Source organism: Nannospalax galili, unplaced genomic scaffold (assembly GCF_000622305.1).
Source record: "Nannospalax galili isolate Female #2095 unplaced genomic scaffold, S.galili_v1.0 scaffold634, whole genome shotgun sequence".
Classification (NCBI taxonomy): Eukaryota; Metazoa; Chordata; class Mammalia; order Rodentia; family Spalacidae; genus Nannospalax; species Nannospalax galili.
The window spans coordinates 53,269-79,571 of NW_008336853.1; the positions used below are offsets into that span (position 1 = coordinate 53,269).

General features: G+C 46.8%; 1 protein-coding gene across 1 annotated transcript in view; it reads left to right on the forward strand.

Moving 5' to 3' along the window:
- Window positions 1-24,430: 24,430 nt before the first annotated feature.
- The window catches only part of St6galnac2 (ST6 N-acetylgalactosaminide alpha-2,6-sialyltransferase 2), a 20,181-nt gene continuing 18,308 nt past the window's right edge, over window positions 24,431-26,303 (forward strand). Inside the window, exon 1 of the mRNA XM_008831495.3 lies at window positions 24,431-24,582. Coding sequence (XP_008829717.1) covers window positions 24,446-24,582 — 137 coding nt within the window. The 5' untranslated portion in view covers window positions 24,431-24,445. The remainder of the gene's footprint in view (window positions 24,583-26,303) is intronic.

Below are 26,303 nucleotides of genomic sequence, written 5' to 3' on the forward strand. Positions count from 1 at the left end.
GCAGCAGCGAGGCATTAGGGACGAAGGAAGATCCAAGACTCAAATTTGGGTAACACGACAATCTCTCCGATTTTATTTTCCAAGATAATCATTCACTTGAGTATTCTAAATTGTTTGACGGTTAGAGCAAAAAAGTACAGCTCTGTGCGAAGTGGTTCTCAATGCATGTCGATAAAAGGTATTACACTGTATTATAAATGAAATGTAAAGACACTCTGACAGAGGTAAGTTTGCACACCTCACTCAAACTGGTAAAACTCAGGAAGCAGTCCTTTGCGATAGTCCCACATACATAATACAACACCTAGATACAATAAATATTTTATTTATTATTTTTATTTTATGTGCATGAGTGTATTGCTGCATGTATGTGAGTGCACCCGTGTCATGCAATGTCATGGAGGTCAGACGAGGGCTTTGGATTCCCCTGGAACTAGAGTTAAGGATGGTTGGAAGCTGCCATGTGGGTGCTGGGGATCGAATCCGGGTCCTCTGCAAGAGCAGTCAGTGCTCTTAACTGCTGAGCCATCTCTCCAGCCCCTAAAATATATTTTTAAAAAGCTGTATAGGGGCTGGAGATACAGCTCAGATGGTAGAGTGTGCACCTGGCATGTACAAGGACCTGGGTTTGATCCCCCACATCACACACAACAACAACAACACACAAAGCTGTACAGATAAGTGCTCTCAAAAACACTACAAATAAGCCAGGCATGGTGACACACGCCTTTAATCCCAGCAGAGGCAGGCAGGTAGATCTCTGTGAGTTCAAGGCCAGCCTGGTCTACACAGTGAGTTCCAGGTCAGCTGGAGCTACAGGGAGACCCTGTCTCAAAAAGAAAAAAAAAAAAAACCATAAATAAATAAAAATGGAATGATAAAAATAAGGTGACCCACAGGGGCCAGCGACGTGGCCGAGTGGGAAAAGGTGCTTGCCACCAGGTCTGACAACCTAGATTCAATTCCAAGAAGCCATATGGGAGGAGGGAGAGACCCTCCCAGGACTTGTCTCTGACCTCTACAGGTATCTGCTCACAAACACACACAATAAGTAGAATAAATAAATACAAAAAAGAATAAATAAATACAAAAAAGAAAAAAAAACAAAAACCATAGGCTAGCAAAATAAAAGGTGGCAGTGGGGCAGGCAGAGGGCAGGGAGATGAAAACAGCAAGCCAGGAAAAGTGGGGTGCGGTGTGCCTAACATGCACACGTAGGGCCTACAGGGGGGAAGCGTGGCTGTCTCAGAACAGGGAAGGCAAGAATATCCCCAGAGCACAAGATTAGTTCCACATCGTGGGTGAGTCAATCCTGGGCCCTGTTTTCTAGCTGGGCTTGAGGACAGAGTTCCACTTGGGAGCTGACTTCAGTCGCTGTGCTTTTCATAGCAACCCCAGGCATCCTCCTGTAATTTCCTCTGCCCCCAGAGTCAGCTACCTTCAAACATTCCAGCTGTGTTGTTTACCAAAACTTCTAAATGCCATAATTACCTCCACACTTTTTTAAAAATTTTGGTCTTTTTGAGACAGCGTCTCCCTGTAGCCTCAGGGGCCTGGAACTCACTATGTAGACCAGGCTGGCCTCGATCTCACAGAGATCCCGAGTGCTGGGATTAAAGGTGTGCACCACCACTCCTGGCTATATTTTTTTTTATATTTATTTTTGTTTTATGGGTATGTCCCCTGGAACTGGTTTTGAACTACCATGTGAGTCCTGGGAACTGAACTGGGTTCGTCTGTAAGAACAGCAAGTACTCTTAACCACTGAGCTGTCTCTCCAACCCCACATCCACACTCTGTTTCATCCTTAGACATTTCTGGTGCGGGAAGGTGAGGACTTGGCTCCCTGCCAAGCTTTGACTGTGCACCTGTACACGTCCTGTCTTGTAATTCAGTCATACCACAGTTTGGTTTAGACTAACATGCAGTGACCACGTTGTTACATTTCTGTGAGTGCTGTCTAGTGTTGCCATGGAGTAGGTGTGACTATTTTTCCTCTCTTACACAACTTTGTACTCACAGACATCAATGTCTGTTAAACTTTGAGATTTGCTTTGTTTTATATGAATTCATGAATGTGATGGTTGACTTTAGTTATCAACCTGACACAGCCCAGAATCACCTGGGAAGAGAGTCTCAAGGTGGGCTTGCTTAGATCAGGTTGGCCTGTGGGACTGTCTGTGGGGACTGTTTTGACTGTCTTCACTGATGCGCAAAGCCCCAGCCTGGATATAGGTGGCACTATTCCCTGGCTTTGGACCTTGGACTGTCGGAGAGTATAGAAAGCCAGCTGAGTGCTGGGCATGCATTCAGCTCTCTCTGTTCTTGACTGTGGTGTCATGTGACCAGTGCTTCAAGCGCCTACCACTGTGACTTCCCCACAGTAATGGACTGGAACACGGAACTGTGAGTCAAATAAAACCTTTCTTCCCTAGCTTATGTGTATGAGTATATTGTCTGCATATATGAGTACATCTGTGTTCTACAATGCCCACAGAGGCCAGAAGAGGGCATCAGATCCTCTGGAACTGGAGTTATGAATGGTTGTTAGCCGCCTTGTGGGTGCTGGGAACCAAACAGGGGTACTCTGCAAGAGCACTCAGCGCACTTAATCATTGAGCCATCTCTCCAGTTCCCCTAGCTTAGTTTTGTCAGGATATTTTATCATAGCAACAGAAATAAAACTAGAACAAATTCTATTCCACATTTTTTGCCAGTTTTTTAAATAGTCATTGAACCTGTAGATTCACACCAAAGATTTTACTAGCTCATTATTATGTAGAAAACATATTGCCTAGAGCTACTGGCTCCTGAAGTGTGATTTCATTGAGCGGCCAGTGCTTTTGCCTGGCCGCTCTTCTGTGTCAAATCTCCTTCCCCTATCCCACATCTTCCCATTCTGCATTCTTATTTTCTTCGAGTGAATTCTTGATAGCTTCCTTTTGAAAAAGAGCATGAGGGACTGAAGAGATGGCTCAGTAGTTAAGAGCACTAACTGCTCCTGCAGAGGACCCAGGTTCAGTTCCCAGCACCCACATGGCAGCTAACTACCATCAGTAACTCCAGTTCCAGGGGATTAATGCCCTCTTCTGGCTTCCATGGGCACTGCACACATGGTGCACATACATACACACAGGTTGGAATGTTTTCCTTCTTGGTGAAAACCAAGACTCTACATAACGCTCCAAAGCCTTGTTCCATGAATTCTAACCTCTACACTGAGAAATCTAAAGCCATTCTTGAATCTTTTCTACTTCTTCTTCTTTTTTTTTTTTTTTAGACAGAGTCTCACTATGTAGTACTGACTGGCCTGGAACTCACCATGCAGACCAGATTGGCCCCCAACTCAGAGAGATCCTCCTTCTGCCTCTGCCTGCTGAGTGCTAGAATTAAATATGTGCATAACCATGCCTGGCTTGAATCCTTTTTAATTTAGAAAAATTTTATTACTGTGCACACATGCACACATATACGTGTGTGCGTATGCAGGTGCACACATGCCATAGTGTGCGTGTGGAGGTCCGAGGACAACTTTTGGGAGTCAGTTGTCTCCTTCTATCATGGGATCTTGTCACATTTGTGCCACAAGCACCTTTACTTGCTGAGCATCTCTCCTGCCCTTGAATCTTTTCTCATATGACCTATTTTGCCCTTCTTTGGAATCATGAAGAATCTTTTCTGTCTAGAGACTCTTTCACTCCAGAAACACATGTGCTTTGATTCTGGAAAAATACATTGAATTATTTTCATTAATTTTTAGGCTGCCATCTTTTCCTCTTTTTCTGGAACTTCAGGTATTTGGACGTTGAGCCTCTTCTATGTCTCTTTTAGTCTTGATTTTCCCTGCCATTTTCCATCTATTGCTTGTCCTCCTTTCTGGAAGCTTAGCTATCCACACATTCCCACATGTCTGCCTTGAGTAGCCCATCACTTCTCCAACTGCATTAGATGCCTTCCAGACCAAGACTCTACATAACGCTCCAAACGAAGAAAATTCCAGCTCTTCACCAAGTGCTATGGTTTCAGTGCAGTTTTCCCATGAACGGTTCATGTTTTGAAAGCTTCATTCTTGGCATAACAGTATTGAAAGGTAACAGATCCTCAGGAGGTGTGGCCTAGCTGAAGATGACTAGATGGTCATGCAGGAGTAGACTATCTCCTCAGGCAGTGAGCCCAGGGGTCCTTGTCCACACATCTCCCCTCCACTGTGATGTCATCTGCCAGGAGGCCCTCATCTGAGTCAAACATGTCAGCACCATACCCTTGAATCTCTACAAGTAAAGGAACTTTATGAGCTACCTTGTCCCAGGGATTTTGTTTGTTTGTTTTTCAAAAAAGATCTCATGGAGCCCCAGGGAGACCTTGAACTTCTGATTGACCCCCTGAGTGCTGGGATGACAGGCACGTGCCACCACACCTGGTTTATGCCATAGTGGGGTTGGGACCAGGGCTTCATGCATACCAGGCAAGCACTCTACCAACCGAGCTATATCCGCAGCCCCTTGTGTTTCTTTTTTTTTGGCCTTTTTTGAAACAGGGTCTCCCTGTAGCCCCAGCTGTCCTGGAACTCACTATGTAGACCAGGCTGGCCTTGAACTCACAGAGATCTAGGTGCCTGCCTCTGCTGGGATTAAAGGCATGTGTCACCATGCCCGGCCCTATATTTTTTGGTCTTTTTGAGACAGGGTCTCCCTGTAGCCCCAGCTGTCCTGGAACTCACTATGTAGACCAGGCTGGCCTTGAACTCACAGAGATCAGCCTGCCTCTGCCTCCCGAGTGCTGGGACTACAGGCGTGTACCACCACATCTGGCTCCCCCTTGTGTTTCTTTAAAGCAACACAATACCAAGATATCAGGTTGGAAGAAGACAGTCAGATGGGTCAATGGTATATGGAAAGGGAGCTTCTTAGATTTCTACCAATTCTTAGTTCATCCCTCCCTCATCCTAATGCAATAAACTAATAATTTGTCACCATTTCAAAGGATCCATGGCAGAAACTGGTTTGGTTCTTGGCTTTTCACTAACAGTTTTGTATTTAGCCATCTTGAGTTATTAACTCCCAGAACTGAGATGCTGTGGTCTACCAACTTATCCCCCATCACCTTCTTGATTATGCTTTTATTTGTTTTTCTGTGTATGAATGTGCATGCTATGCCCACAGAGGCCAGAAGAGAGCATCAGATTCCCTGGACCTAGCGTTTCAGATGGTTGTGAGCCACCATGTGGGTGCCAAGAACCAAGCGTGGGTCCTCTGCAAGAACAGTCAGTGCTCTTCAGCCACTGAGCCATCTCTCCAGACCCCGTAGGTGTTTTTATTTTAAAGCTGTTCTTTTGGAAGTCTTCTTGGTCAAGAAGTTTGTCGAACGCCCCCCAAGCCCACCAGGCTTGGAGCTTCAGCAAGAGAAGAGTCAAGACAAAGGTCTTGATTTTATTATAAAAAGTTTAATTCTCAGCAGTCAGGTGAGCAATCACAGAAAAGCTTTTTGTTGTGAGGAACACAGATCTTATATAGGAATCAGATTTGGGGTAACTGAGGAATCACCAAGGAATCACCATAGATTTTTTACTAACAGAAAGTAACTACGGATGCAGCAGGTTGCTGCATTACCTCACCAACTCCAGTGCCCAAAGACCGAAACGAAACTGTTTCTAGGAGACCTAATTAATCACGTGGCACAGCCTGTCGAGAGCTCAGAAGCTCTTAAAGTGGCCCTCTACTTTTTTCCAATGCTTATGTCAAGCATGGCTCCCGACATTTCCCCCTTTCTTTGGAGAGATGGCCCAGTGGTTAAGAGCACTGGCTGCTCTTGCAGAGGACCCAGATTTGGTTCCTAGCATATTGGTGACTCATAACCATCCATAACTCCAGTTCCAGAGGATCTGGAACCTCTTCTGACCTCCTTGGGCATTGCACGACGTGGGTGCACTTAACATACATTCAGGCAATATACTTTAAAAAAAAAACATTTTTTTTTAAAAAGAAGTCTAATAGAGTATTGTCAGTTAGTTTCAGACCCACAGTGTGGTTTGGATTTGATACAGTGTGACTAACAACTACTACAGTATCTCAAGCTGGAGGCCAGGGCCTCTCTACATACACGTGTTCAGATAACAGCTGCTGCTGTGGGTTTGGGACCACTGAAGATTAAGCAGGGTGTGGTCAGAATGGCATTTCCTATAAATCATTCAGGCAGCCAACCAAGTGGCAGGTGCGTTGGGAAGGACAAGATGGACAGCAGAGAGGTGAGGTCAGACAATCACAATCCAAGTAGATCCGGGGTGGGGCATCCAGGGAGGATTTTGAAATGTTTAGGATCAAGATGGTAAAATATCTGAGGAGATGGATTAGTGGTCATGAACACTTGTTGCTCTGGAAGAGGACCTGAGTTCAGTTCCCAGCACCCACATCAGGTGGCTCACGACTGCCTATAAGTCCAACTCTAAGAGATCTGACACCCATTTCTGGCCTCTGGGGGCACCTGCAAATACATGTGCATACACAGACACATTTACATACACATTTAAAAAATATGGCAAGTGGACTTCAGTCAGATTACAAACTTCAGAAGGAAAACAGTTTGGAGAGATGGTTCGGCAGCTAAGAAATGTTCTTACAGAAGACTGGGGTTCAAATCCAAGCTCCCACATGGCAGTTAACAACCATCTGTAACTCCAGTTCCTGGGGATCCAGTGCCCGCTTCTGACCTCCACAGGCATTGCACAACATGGGTGGACTTACATACATGCAGGCATAACACTCATATACATAAACTAAAAATAAATGAATAATTATTTAATGGAAAACAGAAAAACCCACTATGGTCAGGCATGGTGGCAACGTGCCTGTGAATCCCAGCACTTGTGAGTTGGAGGTGGGAGGATTAGGAGTTCAAAGGCAGTCTCATCTACATAATGAGTTCAAGACCAGGCTGGGATACATGCCTTGTCTCAAAAACAAACAAACAAACAAAAAACAAAAACAAAAACCCACTGTGAATAATTTTAATATATCTGTCTGTGACGGATAATCTGAATTGTCGATTGATGGAATGTAGAATCCCCAGGGACAGGAATCTCTGGGCATGTAGTGAGGGATCATCTAGATTAGATTAACTGAGGTGGGAAGACCTGCCCTAAGTGTGGTCAGCACCATTCCATGAGTTTAGATCCCAGACCAAAAGGAGAGAGTGAGCAGAGCACCAGGATTCATCTCTCTCGGCTTCTTGTCTGCGAATATGTGAGCAGCTGCCTCAGGCTCCTGCCCCCATGACTTCCCCACCAACAGGATGGTACCTTCAAACTGTGTGTCAAAATAAACACATCCTTAAGATACTCTTGTCTGTGGGGCTGGAGAGATGCTCAGCAGTTAAGAGCACTGACTGCTCTTGCAGAGGACCAGAGTTTGAGTCCCAGCACCCACATGGCAGCTAATGACTGTCTATAACTCCAATTCCAGGGGATCCGACACTCTCTTCTGACCTCCTCAGGCATTGCACAACACGGGTGCACTTACATACATGCAAGCAATACACCCATACACACAAAATAAAAGTAATAAATAAAATAAAATTTAAAAACAGGCTATGATACTCTTGTCTGTACCTTATCCCAGCAACAAGGCAAGTAACTAAAACACTGATAAACAGAAACACAAATCACTCCCATTTATTCTTAAATAGTGAGCTATAAAGCAATTTATGGCAGGTAGAATTGGGAGTAATGATGGACTAGCTTTAAGCTTTAAGTCTCATTTTCGTTTCCTATTGTTGCTAAGACCATTTATAATTCTGCAAAATTTTATCAGTTGCACTGTGTGGTAGGCAAATTGCAGATTGTCAAAATCAGTTTCTCATTTGTGACAAAATAACACTTTTAAGTTGCATTTCAAAGTTGAAAGAAAATCTTCTCGTTAATAAGTCTATAGATGATATATATAAAAGATGCTTTTTCAACCTTGAAAGGCATTAGGCTCTAATTGTGTGAGTCACAGCCTGAATTCATTTTCTGGCCGATCAGAATATCCCAGCTCACATTCAAAATGCGGTCATCAGCTGTGTTTCCTTCCTGCAAACTCAGTTTCCACTCAGCTGAAATTTAGAGCATCAATTTTCTTTTTTAGAAGTTCTTGACATACCATTGGAACAATTTTCATCTTTTTTTAATCATTAATCATCTAAAAGCGACTTTGATTGAAATGACAAAAAAAAAAAAAGAAAGAAAGAAAAGAAAACCAGACCCTGGTATGCAATTAGAACAGCTAATGAGTTTTGATTGGATGCTTGGTGGAAATTCAGACCCTGTCAGATACTGACAAAAAAAAATTGGTTTGAATGAAAACATGTTCTGCAAAGCTGCTTACACGTGATTGTTTCAGAGCAAAAGTCTTAAGTTCTGATCTTTCCATTTATTCATTTTTTTTATTTAATTTTTGAGACAAGTTCTCAGTATGCAGCCCTGGCTGGCCTGTAACTTGCAATGTGGATCAACTGGTCTTGAACTCATAGAAATCCACCTGCCTTTGCTTCCTGAGTCCTGGAGCTCTCTCAATTTATAAAGTCATGAATTCAGCCAGTCATGGTGGCACACGCCTTTAGTCCCAGCACTCTGGAGGCAAAGGCTGGTGGATCTCTGTGAGTTCAAGGCCAGCCTGGTCCACATAGTGAGTTCCAGGCCATAGCAAAAGCAGAATTGCACAGCAGGCTCTAAAGTCCATTACACAGATCCAACCAGAGCAATGTAACAGCTACCAACTGTCTCTGTTTTATTCTCACCCAGCCATCACTAAAAGAACACATTGTTTTGTAATGTCCTATGTATCACAGTGTTCCATCTATAAATATTTCAGTAACATGTACTCTTTAAAATACCCACAGTGCAGCTGGGAGTGGTGGCAAACTCCTGTAACCACAGCACTCAGAAGACTGAGGCAGGAGGATTGCTGTGACTTTGACACCAGCTAGTGTTACCTAGAAATTCAAAGCCAGACTAGGCTACAATGTAAAAGCATGACTCAAAAAAAAAGGGGGGGGGGATAGGGCTATACCTCTGTTTGCAGAGTGTTTGCCTAGCATGCAGGAACACTTGGGTTCCACTCCCAATGCCATATAAAACTAGACATGGTGCTGGGCATGGTGGCGCACACCTTTAATACCAGAACTGGAGAGACAGAGGCAGCTGGATCTCTGGGAGTTCAAGGACAGCCTGGTCTTTATAGTGAGTTCCAGTCCATCCAGGACCACATAGTGAGATCCTGTCTCAAAAAGCAATGGGAGCTGGAGAGATGGCTTAGCGATTGGGAGCACTGGCATCTACCACATGCAAGCAATACACTCATACAGATAAAATAAAAAAAACAGGACAGCTGGGGCTACAGGGAGACCCTGTCTCAAAAAGACCAAAAAGAAAATAATTAATAATAACTAAATAACTAAATAACTAACTAAATAAATAAATAAATAAGGGCTGGAGAGATGGCTAAGCAGTTAAGACAAAACTGGCTGCTCTTGCAGAGGACCTGGGTTCAGTTCCCAGCACTCACATGGAGGCTAACAAACATCTGTAACTCCAGTTCCAAGGGATCCAGCACCCTCTTCTGACCTCCACAGGCATGCACAACACAGGTGTACTTATACATATGCAGGCAATACACTCATACACATAAAAATAAAAATAATAAAATATTTTCTAAAAGTGGGGGGCTAGAGAGATGGTTCAGCAGTTAAGCACACTGGCTGTTCTTGAAGAAGACCTGGGTTTGAACCCCACCACCCACATGGCAGCTAACAACCGTCCATAACTCCAGTTTCAGGGAATCTGATGCCCTTTTCTGTCCTCCATGGGCACTGCACAACACAGGTGCACTTACACATATGCAGGCATAGTACTCATACACATAAAATAAAAGTAAATAAGTTAAAAAAAATTTTTCTTAAAATGTAGAATCAGGCGTGGTGGCCCACACCTTTAGGCCCATCACTTGGGAGGCAGAGGCAAGCGGTCCTCTGTGAGATCAAGGCCACTTGGTCTACAGAGCAAATGCCAAGTCAACTGGGGCTACAAGGAGACCCTGTCTCAAAAAGACCAAAAATTAATTAATTAATTAATTAATTAAAAAGTAAAAATAATAAAAAACCCAGGCATGGTGGTGTAACTCCCAGACTTCAGAAGGGACAGCGAGAGAACCAGCAGTTTGAGACCAGCTTTGAATTCAAGAAACCCTGGCTCAAAACAAAACAAGTGATGACCACCACCGTGGCATTCTACCTTAAAATAAGTTAACAATTCCTTAAGCTCATGGCTGTGTTGTGGTTGTGTGCCTCAAAGGCCTATGTTAAAGATTTGGTTCCTAGTCTAGTACTATTAGGGGGCTGAGGTGATTTGAATGAGAATGTCCTCCATAGGCTCCACATTTGGACATTTTGTGCCCAGTTAGTGGCACTGTTTTGGGAGGTCTTAGAAGATGTGGCTATCCTGGAGGAAGCACGTCACTGGAGATGGGCTTAGAGAGTTCTTAAGCCTTGCGGGATCTTGAGTTGCTCTCTTGCTTCCTGTGCCTGCTGGAAAATGTGAGCACTCTGCTTTCTGCTCCTGTTCCAGCCACCTTGGCCACCACGCCTCCCCGCCATGATGGACTGTAATTTCCCTGGAACCATAAGCTCAAATAAACTCTCAAATAAGTTGCTTTGGTCAGTTTTTCTTTCAGAGCAACAAAAAAAGTAACTAAAACGGGGTGATAGGCCCTTTAAGAAGTGGAGCCTAGTGAAAGGTCTTCCTTTCCTCTCCCTCCCCTCTGCGTTCCATCCAGGAAGTGAGCAACTTTGACCTGCCCATGCTGGTATGATGGTGGTTTGCCTTGCCACAGGCCCAGAACAATGGGACCAACCAGCCATGGGTTGAAATCCCCAAAAGCAGGAACCAAAACGAATCTTTACTCTTTATAGGTTGCCATGTATATGAGAAGTGAGCCCCCCACACACATATACACACACACACACACACACACACAATAAATTAGATAAACTTTCCCAAAAACTAATTAAAGAGAGTCTAGAGAGATGGCTCAGTGGTTAAGAGCACTTGCAAAGGACCTAAGTTTGGTTCCCAGCACCCACGTTGGGTGGCGCACAACTGTTCCAGCTACGGGGGATCTGACGTCCTCTTCTGTTCTCTGTGGGCATCTTCACTATTAGTACACACACACACACACACACACACACACACAAATAATTAGAAATAAAATAAATCTGGGGCTGGAGAGATGGGTCATCAGTTAAGAGTGCTGGCTGCTCTTTCAGAGGACCGGGGTCCAGTTCCCATGAACATGGCAGCTAACAACTGTATCTCCAGTTCCAGGGGATCTTATACTGTCTTCTGGCCTCTGCAGGCATTGCATGACAGGGGGTGCACCACTTACATACATGCAAGCAAAACACTCATACACATAAAGAAATCATTTTAATTAAAAAATAAATCTTTACAATACATATAAATAAAAATAAAAGAATATCCTGCAAGAAATAAATAAATAAACCACATCAGTTCACTCAAGTCTACTAAAAAGTGCTGAGTCTTGTGTTTGAACCTGGCATCAACCTTGAACTGCCCTCTCTTGCGCTGTTCCCAGCTCGTTGAGGCAAAAATGCCAGACTGGTACAGCCAAGAACAGATGGGCTCCAGCTCCTGGACAGAGGACTTTCCCACTAGGACGCACAGGACATCGCATCTCTCATATGGTCGTCAGCTGCCTGCTGCTGAGGCGAAGCTAGGGGAGAGAGTGGTCAAGAGTAATGGACTCCCTTCTGGCCAGCTCTTCTCAGGGAGTGGACAGTCCACCTGCTGAGCATCACTGAGGGTTCCAGCCCATTAGAGCCAAGTTAAGAAAGCTTATGCTGGCTGCTTCCTTTTCACCAGGGACTCTTTTTAAAAATATTTTATTTTATTGGGGCTGGAGAGATGGCTCAGCGGTTAAGAACACTGGTTGTTCTTGCAGAAGACCCAGGTTCGAATCCCAGCACCCACATGGCAGCTAACAACTGTCCATAACTCCAGTCCCAGGGGATCCAACAGCCTCATCTGACCTCCACGGGCACTGCATAACACGGGTGCACTTACCTACATGCAGACAATACACACATACACATACACACACACACACACACATAAAATAAAAATAATAAATGAGTCTTTTAGGGCTACAGACTGTGCTCAAGGCCACCCTGGACAATTTAGTGAGACACTTTTCAAAATAAAAACTTTTTTTAAAGGCTGTGGTAGACTGCTTTTTAATTTTATTTATTTTTATTTTATGTGTATGAATGTATTGCCTGCATGAATGTAAGTGCACCCATGTCATGCAAGGCCTGCGGAGGTCAGAAGAAGGCGTCGGATTCCCCTGGAACTGGAGTGATGGATAGTTGTTAGCTGCCATGTGGGTGCTGGGAATTGAACCCGGATCCTCTGTAAGAGCAGTCAGTGCTCTTAACCACTGAGCCATCTCCCCAACCCCTTACTGGGGACTCTTTAGCTCAGAGAGAAGCAGGCTACTGTCCCCACAGTCCTAGCTCAGAAATGTTGCCTGGGGAAAGGAGCAGGCTGTGAGAGAGAAAAGTTCTAATCTCCTGAAGAAACGATTCCCTTGGCAACAGAGAGTAGAGTTCAACCGGAAGGTAGAGTTCAACCGGAAGGATGCTATCAGAGCGTGTTTATTGTTATTTTATTATTATTATTTTTCTTTTTGAAACAGAGTCTCCTTATAGCCCCAGCTGGCCTGGAGCGCACTACGTAGACCAGGCTGGACCTGATCTCACAGAGATCCACCTACCCTGTCTCCAGAGTGTCAGGATCAAAGGTGTGTGCCACCATGCTTGGCTTCTAGAAGGATGCTATCAGAAACAAACAGCACTGCCATGAGAAGCAATTAGGAAGCTACTGATAGAGTCATTGAAAATCCAGGATAAAGTGCAAATGCCTTGCAATCCCAGAAGTGGTCCCCAGGTCCCCCAGAAGTGGTGGGCTGAAGGCTGAGAGGTGATGTTTCTGAGTGGGGTGAGCAGGCCTGGCTCCTCAGCCTTGGGCTGCTGTGTCCAGCTCTGACCCAGCTCTCTGCTGCTGGAGGACATACAGGCGGCAGCAGCAGAGCCCTTTTCTCAGCTGGGTAGCTGGCACTGAGCACACTCAGCCAGTGTCCCTGCACTCATCCTGGGAGACAGGGACTCCTCCTCAGGACCCCGCCCAGGACACAGGAGCACTGGCTCCCAAGGCTCTGTCCTGAGAGGTGGCAACAAAGGGTGCTGTGTCTTCTCCCCCACCTTCCTGGGCAGCAGGCCTGGGTCCAGCTGCCTTGATCCATGTCTGGCCCTGGCCTGAATCTGCTCCCTGCCTTCCCAATGTCTTGTGCCTGGCTCAGGTGCTTAGACACCTGCCACTACTATGGTGAAGATGGCCTGTCTCCTCTTGCGGCCCTCAGGACATGTCACCTTCTCTCCCCAGAGAGCAGCTTTGGAGGTGGTCTTTATGGGTTGTCATAGAAACTGGGCCTGATGGGTGCCCCACCCCTGCCCTGCGATGACCTAACAATTGCTCCCTGGTGCTACTATTGGTCATGAGAGCTGAGGACAGGTTCTATGACTCCCTGGGAATAAGCTCTTGGAGGAACCTCCTCAGAGACCCCGGGTGGACATAAGCCTCCGTAACACCAATGAGCTCAAACCTCATGTACCCCTAGTTTGCCCTACCCAGCCTCCCCAAGTTCTAGTCCAGCCAGAAACCCTACTTTCACTCTGTTGTGCTCAACCTTCCCCACCAACATGAGCAAAACATCTGGCAATAGCAGCAGAAGCGAGAGCAAGGCCAGAGTGAGTTGCAAGAGAATAGGAGCGGATCCAGGCAGCCCTCGGCACAAGGCACCCTGCAAGGCACACTAAGGGCTCCACCAGACAGCAACAGACTCCACCCACACCTGACAGCACACCCAAGTTTAAAATGGCTCACATGCGTGAATGTAAAACATAATCCTGTACTTTTAGGAAAAAAAAAACAGGGGCTGGCAAGATGGCTCAGTGGGGAAAGGCACTTGCTGCCAAACCTGAGAAATCTGAGTTTCATTCCTGAGACCCATGTGGTAGGAGAGAACTGACTCCTACAAGTTGTCCTCTGACCTACACACACACACACACACACACACACACACACACGTGCGCGCGCACACACACACACAATGCAGTTTTTTAATTGTAAAGGAAAAACAAAGAATCTTTGGGAACTAAGGCTAAGCAAGGAGTTTTAGACTAGACAGCCCAAAAGCACAATCTGTAACAAGAAGAATTGGTAATTTGGATTTTATTCAGAAAGGCTTTATTAAAAGTATGAAAAGAGCCAGGACCTTTAATCCCTGCACTCGGGAGGCAGCAGCAGGTAGATCCCTGTAAGCTCAAGGTCAGCCTGGTCTATGCAGTGAGTTCCAGTCCAGTTGGGGCTACAGGGAGACCCTGTCTCAAAAAGACCTAAAAATAAATAAATAAATAAATAAATAAAAGACAAGCTACAGACAGGGAGAAATATGGGCAAACTCCATATCTGACTAAGGTCTAATGTATAGAAAATTCTCAAAAAGCCAGATATAGTGGCACACGCCTTTAATCCCAGCACTCAGGAGGCAGAGGTGGGCAGATCTCTGTGAGATCAAGGCCAGCCTGGTCTACATATTGAGTTCCAGGCCTAGCTTGGGCTACAGTCAGACCATGTCTCAAAAAGAAAGAAACTCAAAAAATAGAACTCTTGCCAGGCATGGTGGTGCATACCTTTAATCCCAGCACTCGGGAGGCAGAGGCAGGCGGATCTCTGTGAGTTCAAGGCCAGCCTGGCCTACATAGTGAGTTCCAGGAAAGCTGGGGCTATAGGGAGACCCTGTCTCAAAAAAGACCAAAAAAAATATAGAACTCTTAAAACAAATCCAGTTAGAAAATTGGCTAAAGTTATGAGCAAACGGTTCACTGAAGAAGATTAAGAAATGGAAATAAGGGCTGGAGAGGTGGCTCAGTGGTTAAGAGCACTGGCTGCTCTTGCAGAGGACCTGTGTTCAATTCCCAGCACCCACACGGTGGCAAACAACCATCCATAGCTCCATTTCCACGGGTTCCAACCCCCTCTTCTGACTTCTGTGGGTACTGCACAACACAGGTGCACTTACATATATTCAGACAACACACACACACACACACACACACACACACATAAAATAAAAATAATTTAAAAAAATTAAAAGAAAAGGTATTCAACACCATTAGCCTTTGGAAACGTCAAAATTAAAGCCACAGTAGGGCTGGGGAGGCGTTCAGATGAAGGAGTGCATGAAGCCCTGAGTTCCATCCCCTGGAACACATGAACCAGGTCTGATAGCCACACCTGCAATTCCAGTCCTCAGGAAGTGGAGGTAGGAGGATCAGAAGTTCAAGGTCAGCCTCAACTGTTCAGAAGTTTGAGGGAACCTAGGATTCATGAGATCCTGTCCCAACAACAACAAGAAAACTCTCAAATAGTAATAACAATAATAGAAAAGAAAAAATAGCATTTGTCAATAAAAAGAAATGAGCTATTGATACACACAACTTAGGTGGATCTTCAGAGCATTATACTGAGAAAGAAAGAAAAAAAAATTTGAAAAGATTGAATGATGTCCAAGCATGGTGGCACATACCTTTAATCCCAGCACTTGGGAGGCAGAAGAAAGTAGATTTCTGTGAGTTGTAAGCCAGCCTGATTTGCATAGTGAATTCCAGGTCAGCCACAGCTACATAGTGAGACCCAGTTTCAAAAGAAAAAGAAAGAATTGAATAAGGGAATAGGAAGATAGTTCAGTGGGTGTCCTGGATAGCCTTAGTTGTCAACTTGACACGCCTGGGTAAAGGGAGCCTCAATTGGGGCATTGTCTCCATTGGACTGGCTTGTGGCCATGTCTGAGGGGCATCTTCTTGATTGTTGAGTGATGTGGGAGGGCCCAGCCCACTGTGGGTGGTGCCACCCCTGGACACGTGGGCCTGCGTTGCATAAGAAAGGGGCCAGGGGAGCAAGCCAGTAAGCAGCGATCCTCCATGGCCTGTGCTCCAGCTCCTGCCTCCAGGTTCCTGCCCTGAGTTCCTACCTTGGGCTCCCTGATGAACTGTGACCCGGGAGATGTAAGCTGAATAAGCCCTTTCCTCCCCAAGTTGGTGTTGGTCAGAGTGTTTTGTCACAGCAATGGAGAAACAAACTAGGATAGTGGGTAAAGACACTCACCAGCCACAAGCCTGACATGAATTTGATCCTCAGGACACATCTGGTAGAAGGGGAGAACAGACTTCTCCAAGCTGTCCTCTGACCTCTACATACAAAATAAATAAATGTAATTTAAAAAAAATTTAAACCATTGAATTAATGCATTCTTGAAATGACAAGATTATAGAAATAAAGATTAGTAGTTGCCGGGGGTTAAGGCCGGAAGTGAGAATTGAGGGGCAGGAAGGAAATGGGCACAGCTATAAAACTGCAACATGAAGGATTCTGGTGGCCATGGAAACCATCTTTATCTCCATCTCATTCACAACAACATGCTCATTGTGATAGAGCACCTTGTCATTTCTCAAGATGTTATCCCTGGGGCTGGAGAGATGCCTTACTGGTTAGGAGCACTGGCTGCACTTGCAGAAGACCAGGGTTTGGTTCCCAGCACCCACATGGTGGCTAAAAACTGTTCATCGTTCTGGTCCAGGGGCTCTGATACCCTTTTCTGACCTCCATGGGCACTGCATGACATGGGTGCACATACCTACATGTAGGCAATACACTCATACACATAAAAACAAAGGCCAGGCATGCTGGCCCACACCTTTGATCCCAGCACTCGGGAGGCAGAGGCATAGTGACCTGGAACTCACTATGTAGACCAAGCCGGCCTTGAACTCACAGAGATCCACCTGCCTCTGCCTCCAGAGTGCTGGGATCAAAGGTGTGGGCCACCATGCCCACAGTAATAATTTTTTTTAAAGATGATATCATTGAGGGAAACTGGTAAAGGGTACACCACACCTATCTATATTATTTCCTATAAGTGTATGTGAATCTTCCGCTATCTCAAAGTTGAATGTTGATGTAAAAAAAATATAATTCTCACCTCCAAAGGGATAAGAGATAGTTTGTTTTGGAACCAAATATAACCATGTGCCCAGGAACACAGATTTAGATGGCCCCAAATTCCATGTTCTAACATAGAAACAGTTTCACTAAGTTTTTATAGTAACAAAACAAAACGTCATAAATCGAGACACTTTTTAAATACTTTGGTGAAGTATTAGGTAAGCAAGTTAAAACAAAGAGGGGAAGCCTCAGACGCTATGTGATGCCACTTAGCTTTTTTTGATTGGTTGGAAAACTAGTGCTGTTTGCACATTCCAAAGAAAAACTAGTGCAGAGCTTCTACATTCCAAGTGATTTACCTAATGGCCACAAAGCTGTTAGGTCAGGTACAGAGGAGGGCAATAAAATGGGTATTTCAGGAGCTAAAGATAATTTGGCTCTGGACTTGCAACATTCCACAAACTCTCCATAATCACCAAAGGTCTAATCAGTTAATCAGCCTTACAGAAATTCCATCTGAAGGTGTGGGTTCTTTTCAGGGACTTTTGTTCAAAGGGTTTATTTAAAATACTACAACACATGCCGGGTAGTGGTGCCGCAGGCCTTTAATCCCAGCATTTAGGAGGCAGAGGCGGGCAGATCTTTGTGAGTTCGAAGCCAGCCTGGTCTACATAGTGAGTTCCAGGACAGCTGGGGCTACAGGGAGACCCTGTCTCAAAAAAGACAAAAAAATACTATAACACAAGAACTTAGTATTTAAACTCAATGCCTTGATTTGAAACTGACTGATTTGAATACATAATACTTGAAACAAACACACCCCAAAGTACAGTGGACTGATGGCTTGTATTCAGACCTGTGTCTAGTTTCCTTTCTCTTGCTGTGATAAAACACTCTGACCAAAAGCAACTTAGGGGAAGAAAGGGTTTATCGGCTTTACTTCGAGGTCACAGTCCATCACTGAGGGAAGATAGGGCAGGAAATCAAGCAGGAGCTTGAGGCAGAAACCATGGAGGAAGGCTGCTGCTGGCTCACTCAGGCTCATGCTCAGCTAGCTTTCTTATACAGACCAGGACCACCTGCCTAGGGAATGGTACCACCCATAATGGGGTGGGTCTTCCCACATCAATTAAAAATCAAGATGATGGCCCACAGGCTTTTCCACAGGCCAATCTATTTGGGCAATTCCCTTGATTGAGGCTCCCTTCTAAGGAGATCCCTGGCTGTGTCAAGTCGACAGCTAAAGCTGACTAGGCTAGTCACATACACCACTGACATCACACTCTATCTGAAAATGTGTCCCTCGCTTTGCCTTCAGTAGAGCTGCTCCTTGTGGTGCAAAGACATAGTCTATTATTTTTCTAATCTTGTGTATCTATGTGTGGATATATGCACATGAGTATATCAGAGCCCTGGAGCTGGAGTTACAGGTGCTTGTGAGCCATCCAATGTGGGTTCTGGGAAGTGAACTCTGGGCCTCTGTAAGAATAGTATGTGGGCTGGGTGGGGGGTGGGGGAGCAATCACGCCTTTAGTCCCAGCACTCTGGAGGCAGAGGCAGGCAGATCTCTGTGTGTTCAAGGCCAGCCCGGTGGTCCACATAGTGAGTTCCAGGCCAGCTGGGGCTACAGGGAGACCCTGTCTCAAAAAGACAAAAAAAAAAAAAAAAAAAAAAAAAAATAGTACATGTGCCTAACTGCTGAGTCAACTCTCAAGCCCCAGGCCTTCCTTTTTAAGGCTGGATAATATTCCACTGTATGACTATGCCACATTTCGTTTATGCCTTCATTCATCAAATACTTAGATTATCTCTCCATTTCTTTATAAATCTATAACCAAAATACCCAATACAATTTATAAATAGACAAAGTTTTTAAAAATTTTAAACTTTCAGGTACCAATAAACATTGTGTTACCATGACATCAGCCTGCTGATTATGTATTTGCTAACTGGGGGGAAATAAAGTGGTCATGACTTCACAAATGATTGTGGGTGGACTTGAAGAGAGGTGTAAAGCACGGCCCCAGGCCAGTGACTGAGGACACAGTGCCAGCCATTGAAGGAGAGAATATGCAAAACGGCTTGAGGGGAAGGTATGGCAGTCTGAGAGGCTCAGATCTCTGGGGATGCCCCTCCGCAGCTGAGCAGGTATGCAGATGCAGATGAGAGGGACAGACTAGGTGGCCAACAGAGACAGACTAGGTGGCCAACAAAGGGTGGCTGACGAAATCACAGAGAGAAGAATTCCAAGCAGAGATTCCAAGGAGCTCAGTATCAAATTCACAGTTGGGTGCATGTGGATGAGACCCGGAAAGCGCCTGGACCACTCAGAAGTCTCTGGTGACTTCAGAGGGGACAGTCACAGTGGAACAATAACCACAGAAGACAAACACAAAGACAAGAGACAGAGTAGCTCCCACGGCTATTCCCAAGTCCCCACAATGTGGATAAAAAAAGAGACTGACAGTTTTTGTCAACTTGACACAAACCAAGCTCTAACTGAGGAGATGGCAGTTGAAGAACTGCCTCCATCAGATTGGCCTGTGGGCATGTCTGTGGGGGCATTTCAAAAAAGCTATGTGTAGCCAGGTGTAGTGGCCCACACCTTTAGTCCCAGCACTGGGGAGGCAGAGGCAGGCAGATCTCTGTGAGTTCAAAGCCAGCCTGGTCTACATAGCAATTTCCAGGCCAGCTGGGGCTACAGGGAGACTGTCGCAAAAAGACCAAAAAAAATAAAAAAATAAAAATTACGTGTACGTGTGTGTTTGTGTGGGTGTCCAGAAGAGGGCATCGGGTCCCCTTGAAGCTGGAAGTACAGGCTGTTGTGAGTCACCTGATGTGGGTGCTGGGAATCTAACTTGAGTCCTCTGCAAGAGCAGCAAGCACTTTTAACCACTGAGCCATCTCTGCAGCCCTGGAGGGACATTTTCTTAATTGCTAATTAACACAGGAGGGCCCAGCCCACAGTGGACGGTGCCATCCCTAGGCAGGTGGGCCTGGGCTGCATAAGAAAGGTAGCTGAGCAAGCCAGGTGAAGCGAGCCAGTGGCAGCGTTCCTCCTCCGCCTCAGCTTCAGTTCCTGCCTCCGGGCTCCTGCCTTCCCTTGATGATGGACTATAAGCTGGAAGCCAAATAAACTCCTTCCTCCCTCAAGATGGTTTTGGTCAGTGTTTTACCGCAGCAATAGGCTGTAACTAGGACAGTAACTAAGAGGGTTGCCATTTCTACAGGGTTTTGTATGACCTTTTGCTTTGCATTTTTAAATTAGATTTATTTGGGGGGGGGTTCCGCACACTATGGCACACACTACGGCACACATGTGACGATCCGAGGACAACTTGCAGGAGCCAGTTCTCTGCTTTCACCCTGCGGATCCCTGAGGTCAGTCAGGTTGTCAGGCATAGCGGCCGGCTGTAGCTCCTTCCCCGGCTGAGCCATCTTGCCAATCTTGGAAGCATGTTTATAAGCTGGAATAGGGACCCCAAAGGGGGAAGGGACGGCTACTAAAGGCACACCTGAATGAAAGGTGGGAGGACAGCGCAGAGCTGAAGGGAGGGAGGCTGCAAGGCGTGAGCAGGACCGTGGTGGAGCAGTCACATCTCTGCACCAGTGAGGACAGACACAATGGCCCTTTTGCTCCAGACTATCCTGTCAAGCAACCAGCCCTGCGAGATAAAGACAGGACTCCCCCTGGAGCAGAGGGCACCTTTTGTCCTATACCGAGGATAACAAGGGCTACTGTCTGTCCAACAAGCACCGGTGTGCCAGCCCATTACGGAATATCCTGCTTCCCCCTGTGCTACAAACTCCCTCACCCGTGTGGAGCTTCCAGGGTCAGAATCCAACACCGGCACAAGGCCAATGTTGCTGGGTCAAAATGTCACTGTCCAACCCAATCTGCTGGCATTTCCAGAACTGTTCAGGGCTAACCTGTCAACTGATAAGGGGGCAAAATCTCAGACTCTTCCCAGTTAAGGACAGTAGTTAGAGACATCGAAGTTGAAAGTAACATTTTTTTTGGGGGGGAACAGGGTCTCTCTGTAGCCCCAGCTGGCCTGTAAACCTGGTTGGCTTTTTACAGGCAATTCTACATTGTGTCAAGTTGGCAATAAAAAGCAACAGTCAAGAAGAGTTTTATGGAGCTGGGCATGGTGTCCCAAGCTTTTAATCCCAGCACTGGGGAGGCAGAGGCAGGCAGATCTCTGTGAGTTCAAGGCCAGCCTGATCTAGGCCAGTTGGGGCTACAGGAAGACCCTGTCTCAAAAAGGCCAAAAAAAAAAGTCTCATGTATCTCAGGTTGGCTTTGAACTCACTATATAGCCAAGGATGACCTGACCTTGAACTTCTGATCCTCCTGCCCTCCACCTTCTAAGATTATAGGTGCGTCCAGATTGGAGAGATGGCTCAGTGGTTAAGAACACTTGCTGTTCTTCCAGAGGACCCGGGTTCGAGTCCCAGCACCCACTTGGCAGCTAACAACCATTCCTAACTATTCTTAACTCCAGTTCCAGGGGGTCTGACACCCTCTTCTGGTCTCTGCAGGGCATTGCAAGCAGAGTGCTCTTACATACATTCAAGCAAAACACTCATACACATAAAGTCAAAATAATAAAGTTAAAAAAAAAAAAAGATTACAGGTGTGTCCCACCATAACTGGTTTATTCGATGCTGGAGATTGAACTTCAGTGCTCTAGGTAGGCCACATCTCCAGCCTGTCAACACTATTTTCTCAAAGGTGTGAGAGAGATGAGAAGAAGGCTTACTGTATTCTGGAATCATCGAAGAGTGCCCCAGGACCTGGGGCTGACTGGGCAGTGGGAGGTGGCTGGCGAGGACAGCCCAGCGGAGACTGTACTTCTGGCGATACCCTTCTCGTTTGGAATGAGGTGCTCACCAGACTAGGGAGTGCGCAACATGGGAGAGGGGTGCTGTAGGACAGATCCAAGCATGAATCTGTGTTGGGAGTTTTGCTGGGCAGAAAGCCAGGCCCTCAAGGGAATCTGGGGTACTGAGAAGACAGTAGCTCAGATAATGAACTGAAGATGCCCCCAGCCCCCATTAGGAAAGAAAGCTTCTTGGGGAGGATTGAGGTGCTAGGAGAGACTGGAGGGTTTGAGGCTATGGATGGGAGAGAGAAGGGAGATCCAGGAGATGGACAGGATGTTTTGGACTGTGAAGTTGTCATCATGGGGCACTGAAGATGGTAGACCTGGGTCATTAACACAGATGGGGAGGGTCAACCCTCACACAGGAAAACAGGCCCCCTAGGAAGAGAACAGACCCCCCTCTCAGAAAGGTCTAGAAAGTTGAAAAATCAGTGATGCCTTTTTTCTCCATGAAGGAGGTGAAAAGCTTGTGAGTACAAATCCAAAGGGGGATATTTGGAGGTTCAGGGGGGGTCTGAGGTCTACTAACCACAGAGGAGACATAAGAAGGATACGATCAAGGGTAATAGCTACAGGGGTTTTGACCAAGAAAAACCACAAAGATTGAAGAGGAAAGAAAATTTGAAACCAGGTTGGACAAAATGGCTCAGCAGGTAAACGTGCTTGTTGCCAAGTCTGATGACCTGGGTTTGACCCCAGGAAATCACATGATAGAAGGAGAGAACTGATTCCCACAAGTTGTCCTCTGAACTCCACGTGTGCCTGTGCACCCACATACATACTTATAAATAATAATAATTCAAAAATAAATGTAATTTTAAAAAGCTTCAATCCATAAATCCTGGCTATGGCCATGAGAAGGGCAGCATGCTCAGCAGCCTTGGGACAAATAAGACGGGCACAGGGGCTAGAGAGGTGCCTCAGCGGTTAAGAGCACTGGCTGCTCTTGCAGAAGACCTGGGTTCTTGAAGATTCTGGGATCCCAGAATCCACATGGCAGCTAACAACCATCCATAACGCTTGTTCCAGGAAATCCAACGCCCTCTTCTAACCACAACATTGCATGATGCAGGTGCACTTACATACATGTAGGCATAACACCCATACACATTAAATAAATAAATAAATAAATAAATAAATAAATAAATAAATAAATAAATGTTTAAAAAATAAAAGACCTGTGCAGTGTGTGCTCTTCAGGGACTCTGTCCTGGCCCACATCAAAGTGGAAGAGTCTGAGCCAGACTCCTGATCACAGACCCAAGCCTAAAAAGCCTACTGAAGTCTTGAAAATGGGCAAGCATCATTTCCTGCATCCAAATTTTCTCAGCTTTGAAGAACAAAGTGAAGTATAGGGTATGGGGGTGGTGCATTTATCCTCCCTGTCTGGGGCTTTTCACAGGATTCTGGTGTCTAAGACACTGATGTCTGGAGAATACAGTATCTCACTCAGAGCTCACAGAGAGGAAGGGCTCTGCTTCCAGAGAGAACCCGCCAGTTTCTCCAGTCCCCCTGGTTTCTCCTGCTCCACCTCCTCTCCCACCCGCCTCTCAGCCCCACATGCTAGCCACCACTGGTAAAAACAGCACAATGCGGGAGGGGCCTGACTTTTCTGCATAGTCACCAAATAAAGGGATGTCAGCCGTAGCCCCCTGTGCATCCTCACCCGGCAGGCCCCCTGCCTGACTCCTTCCATCTCCAACCCGGAATCTGAGCTAAGGGATTTTTCTCCATCCTCTTTGCAGTTCTGCAAGTACCTGAGGTACTAGGGCATAGCCCGACAGATCCCATGATCCTAGCGAGGGGAGCCCTCCGGGTTGCTTCACAGCAGCCATCCACCCTCCACCTGAAGCCTGGAGCCAGTATCCCCAAGGGCGCAGTGCTCAGCCACAGCAGCAGGTGGCCCTGTCTCCCCGCGCCTTTCCGGTCTCCCACTGAACGTGCGGGCCTTTGACCCTGGGGACGAAGCACCTCGCCCAGCTCTGGGCTAGGTGAGTCCTGGGTGTGGCTCTGGCCGGAGCAACCAGTGGTGACGAAGTCTCTGAGACAGTCCAGCATGTGTGTGTGTGTGTGTGGGGGGGTGGTGGTCAGGAGGCTCCAGGCAACCGTGACTGCATTTCAGTTTCCCGGGACCCTAGAGATGCCCAGTGTCCTAAAGGGCGGCGACCTCGGGCCGGGTGGGGGCCGGAGGCGGAGCTGCAGGTCTGGGAGCTGCAGGCGGTGGGCAGGGCGGGGCAGAGTGGGGCGGCCACCTCCAGAAGTCCTGCCCGGCCAGGCCTCGCCTTTGCGCCCCGGAGCGCAGCGGACAGGCGCTGGACAGCGTGCCCATGGGCCCCACTTGCAAGGATAGGGCGGGGCAGAGTGGAGCGGCCACCTCCAGAAGTCCTGCCCGGCCAGGCCTCGCCTGTGCGCCCCGAAGCGCAGCGGACAGGCGCTGGACAGCGTGCCCATGGGCCCCACTTGCAAGGAGCTCCCGCGCCGCTGGCTCCTCCGGCTGCTGCTCCTACTGGCCGCTGCCTGCTCCGGGATCCTCTTCGCGCTGTACTCCGCCGCGGAGTGGTACCCCGCGTTCCCATCCCAAGCCAGGTAAGTGCTGTGGGGAGCCGGGAGGGCGCTCGGAGGAACCCCAGCCGTGCACCCCACCTCCGTGCGGACACCCTGGGGTGGCTCACAGCAGGGGGATACGGCTCCCCAGGGGGGCCTTTTGTCATCAGAATCCCCACCCAGCCTTAACTTTGCGAGTCTGCCAACTTTGGTGAGTTTCCTCCAGGCCCGGTTAGAAACACCCTACGGTAGAAATTTGGCTGGGTCACCTGCCTGATAGTTCCTTTGGTGTCAGGAACTCACCATAATGTTCCTCCTCTTTTTTATTTTTTATTTTTGGATCGGCTTTGCGGGCAGAGAACCGAGTCCCTCGGTTTCCAACTGGATTCTGATTTGGCAGCAAGGGCCAGTCCTCCGTTCCAATCCCTCTGAGCGCTGATCTGGGACCTGCGCAATCCGCTCCCTTTTCTCCGGGCCTGTTTAACTGGTTATTTTTGATGACTGGGTATGGGCCGGCGAAGGGGCAGACTACCCCGGGAGCAGCACGGTGGCGGACTAGGGGTGCCTCTGAGCCCCTCCTGCTTACCCTGCCCGGCTTTGTTTCACCTGTGGCTCACGAGGAGAAACCTGAGAGTTTGCCTTTGGTAGGTGACAGTTCCAGTTACTAAAGGAGCTTCAGAAAGATTTAGCTTTACGCATGGAGGAAACCCAAGCCGTACCCAGAGCTGGGGAAAGCAGAAGAGCGCGCACAGCTCCTTGTTGAGCCCTCTCCACCCAGCCTTTCCCTTCCTAGCGCTTCTGCACCTGCGCACTTCTCAGCAAACCTAGCCGGAATGGAATAAATTAAGTATGTAGTGACCAGAGATAAGGTTGAAGGACACAGCTCAGTTGCAAAATAACTCGAAACTTGCTTGCAAATGATTGGGTCTGGTCCTCTTGGAATGAAGGGCGTCTTAGTGGGCACACCTGAAGTTCCTAATGTCCTTTAAAAGTACCTAAACGGAAGCCAACCATGGTCAAGCAGGACCTTTACATAGGTGGAACAGGTAAAAGAAAGGAGCCAGGGGCTCCTCCCAAGCCCATGTGACCCCTGAGGAACAGATTCTCAAACGACCTTAAGAGTAAAAATAAATTGGTTTATCTGGGCCAACTGTGTGGCCTTAAACACCCAAAAGGAAAGTATAACCAAAGATTAAAAGGGCCACTATAATTTCATAAGAGTCCATATGTATAGCTAAAGGCTACATAACAAGCAACAATGCCAGACAGGTGATACCTTTTTTTGAGTTGTTGGCCAGGGTGGCCAAAGGGATTCCCAGATAGTAACCCAGCATAGAACTGGGAAAATGAACAGCAGACCCCAATCTTATCTAAAGGAATACTGACAACTGATTACCACTAGATGAAGAACAGCTGACCCTCCTAAAACAAAGACCTCTAGATAGGCTGACTAGATTCACCAGAAGGGCAAGTAGTGGGGAACGGCTGGGGTGCCGACAACACAGCAGACAGTAGCAGGGATATCAGAGCATAAGGGTTTTAGTGGGGGGAGGGAGGCTATGGGAGGGTGCCATCTGGGAAGTGGGTGTATAGTCGAATGAGATGGCTTGGGATGTTCTGTATAATATACATACACACCAAAAAAATGAACAAATTTTTAAAAAATGTATTATATTTGAGGAGGAAGCATGGAAATTTATGTCATGCTAATTAGTAGAGGTGATAAACATTACCATTGAAATCTACCCAATGACTTTATAGAC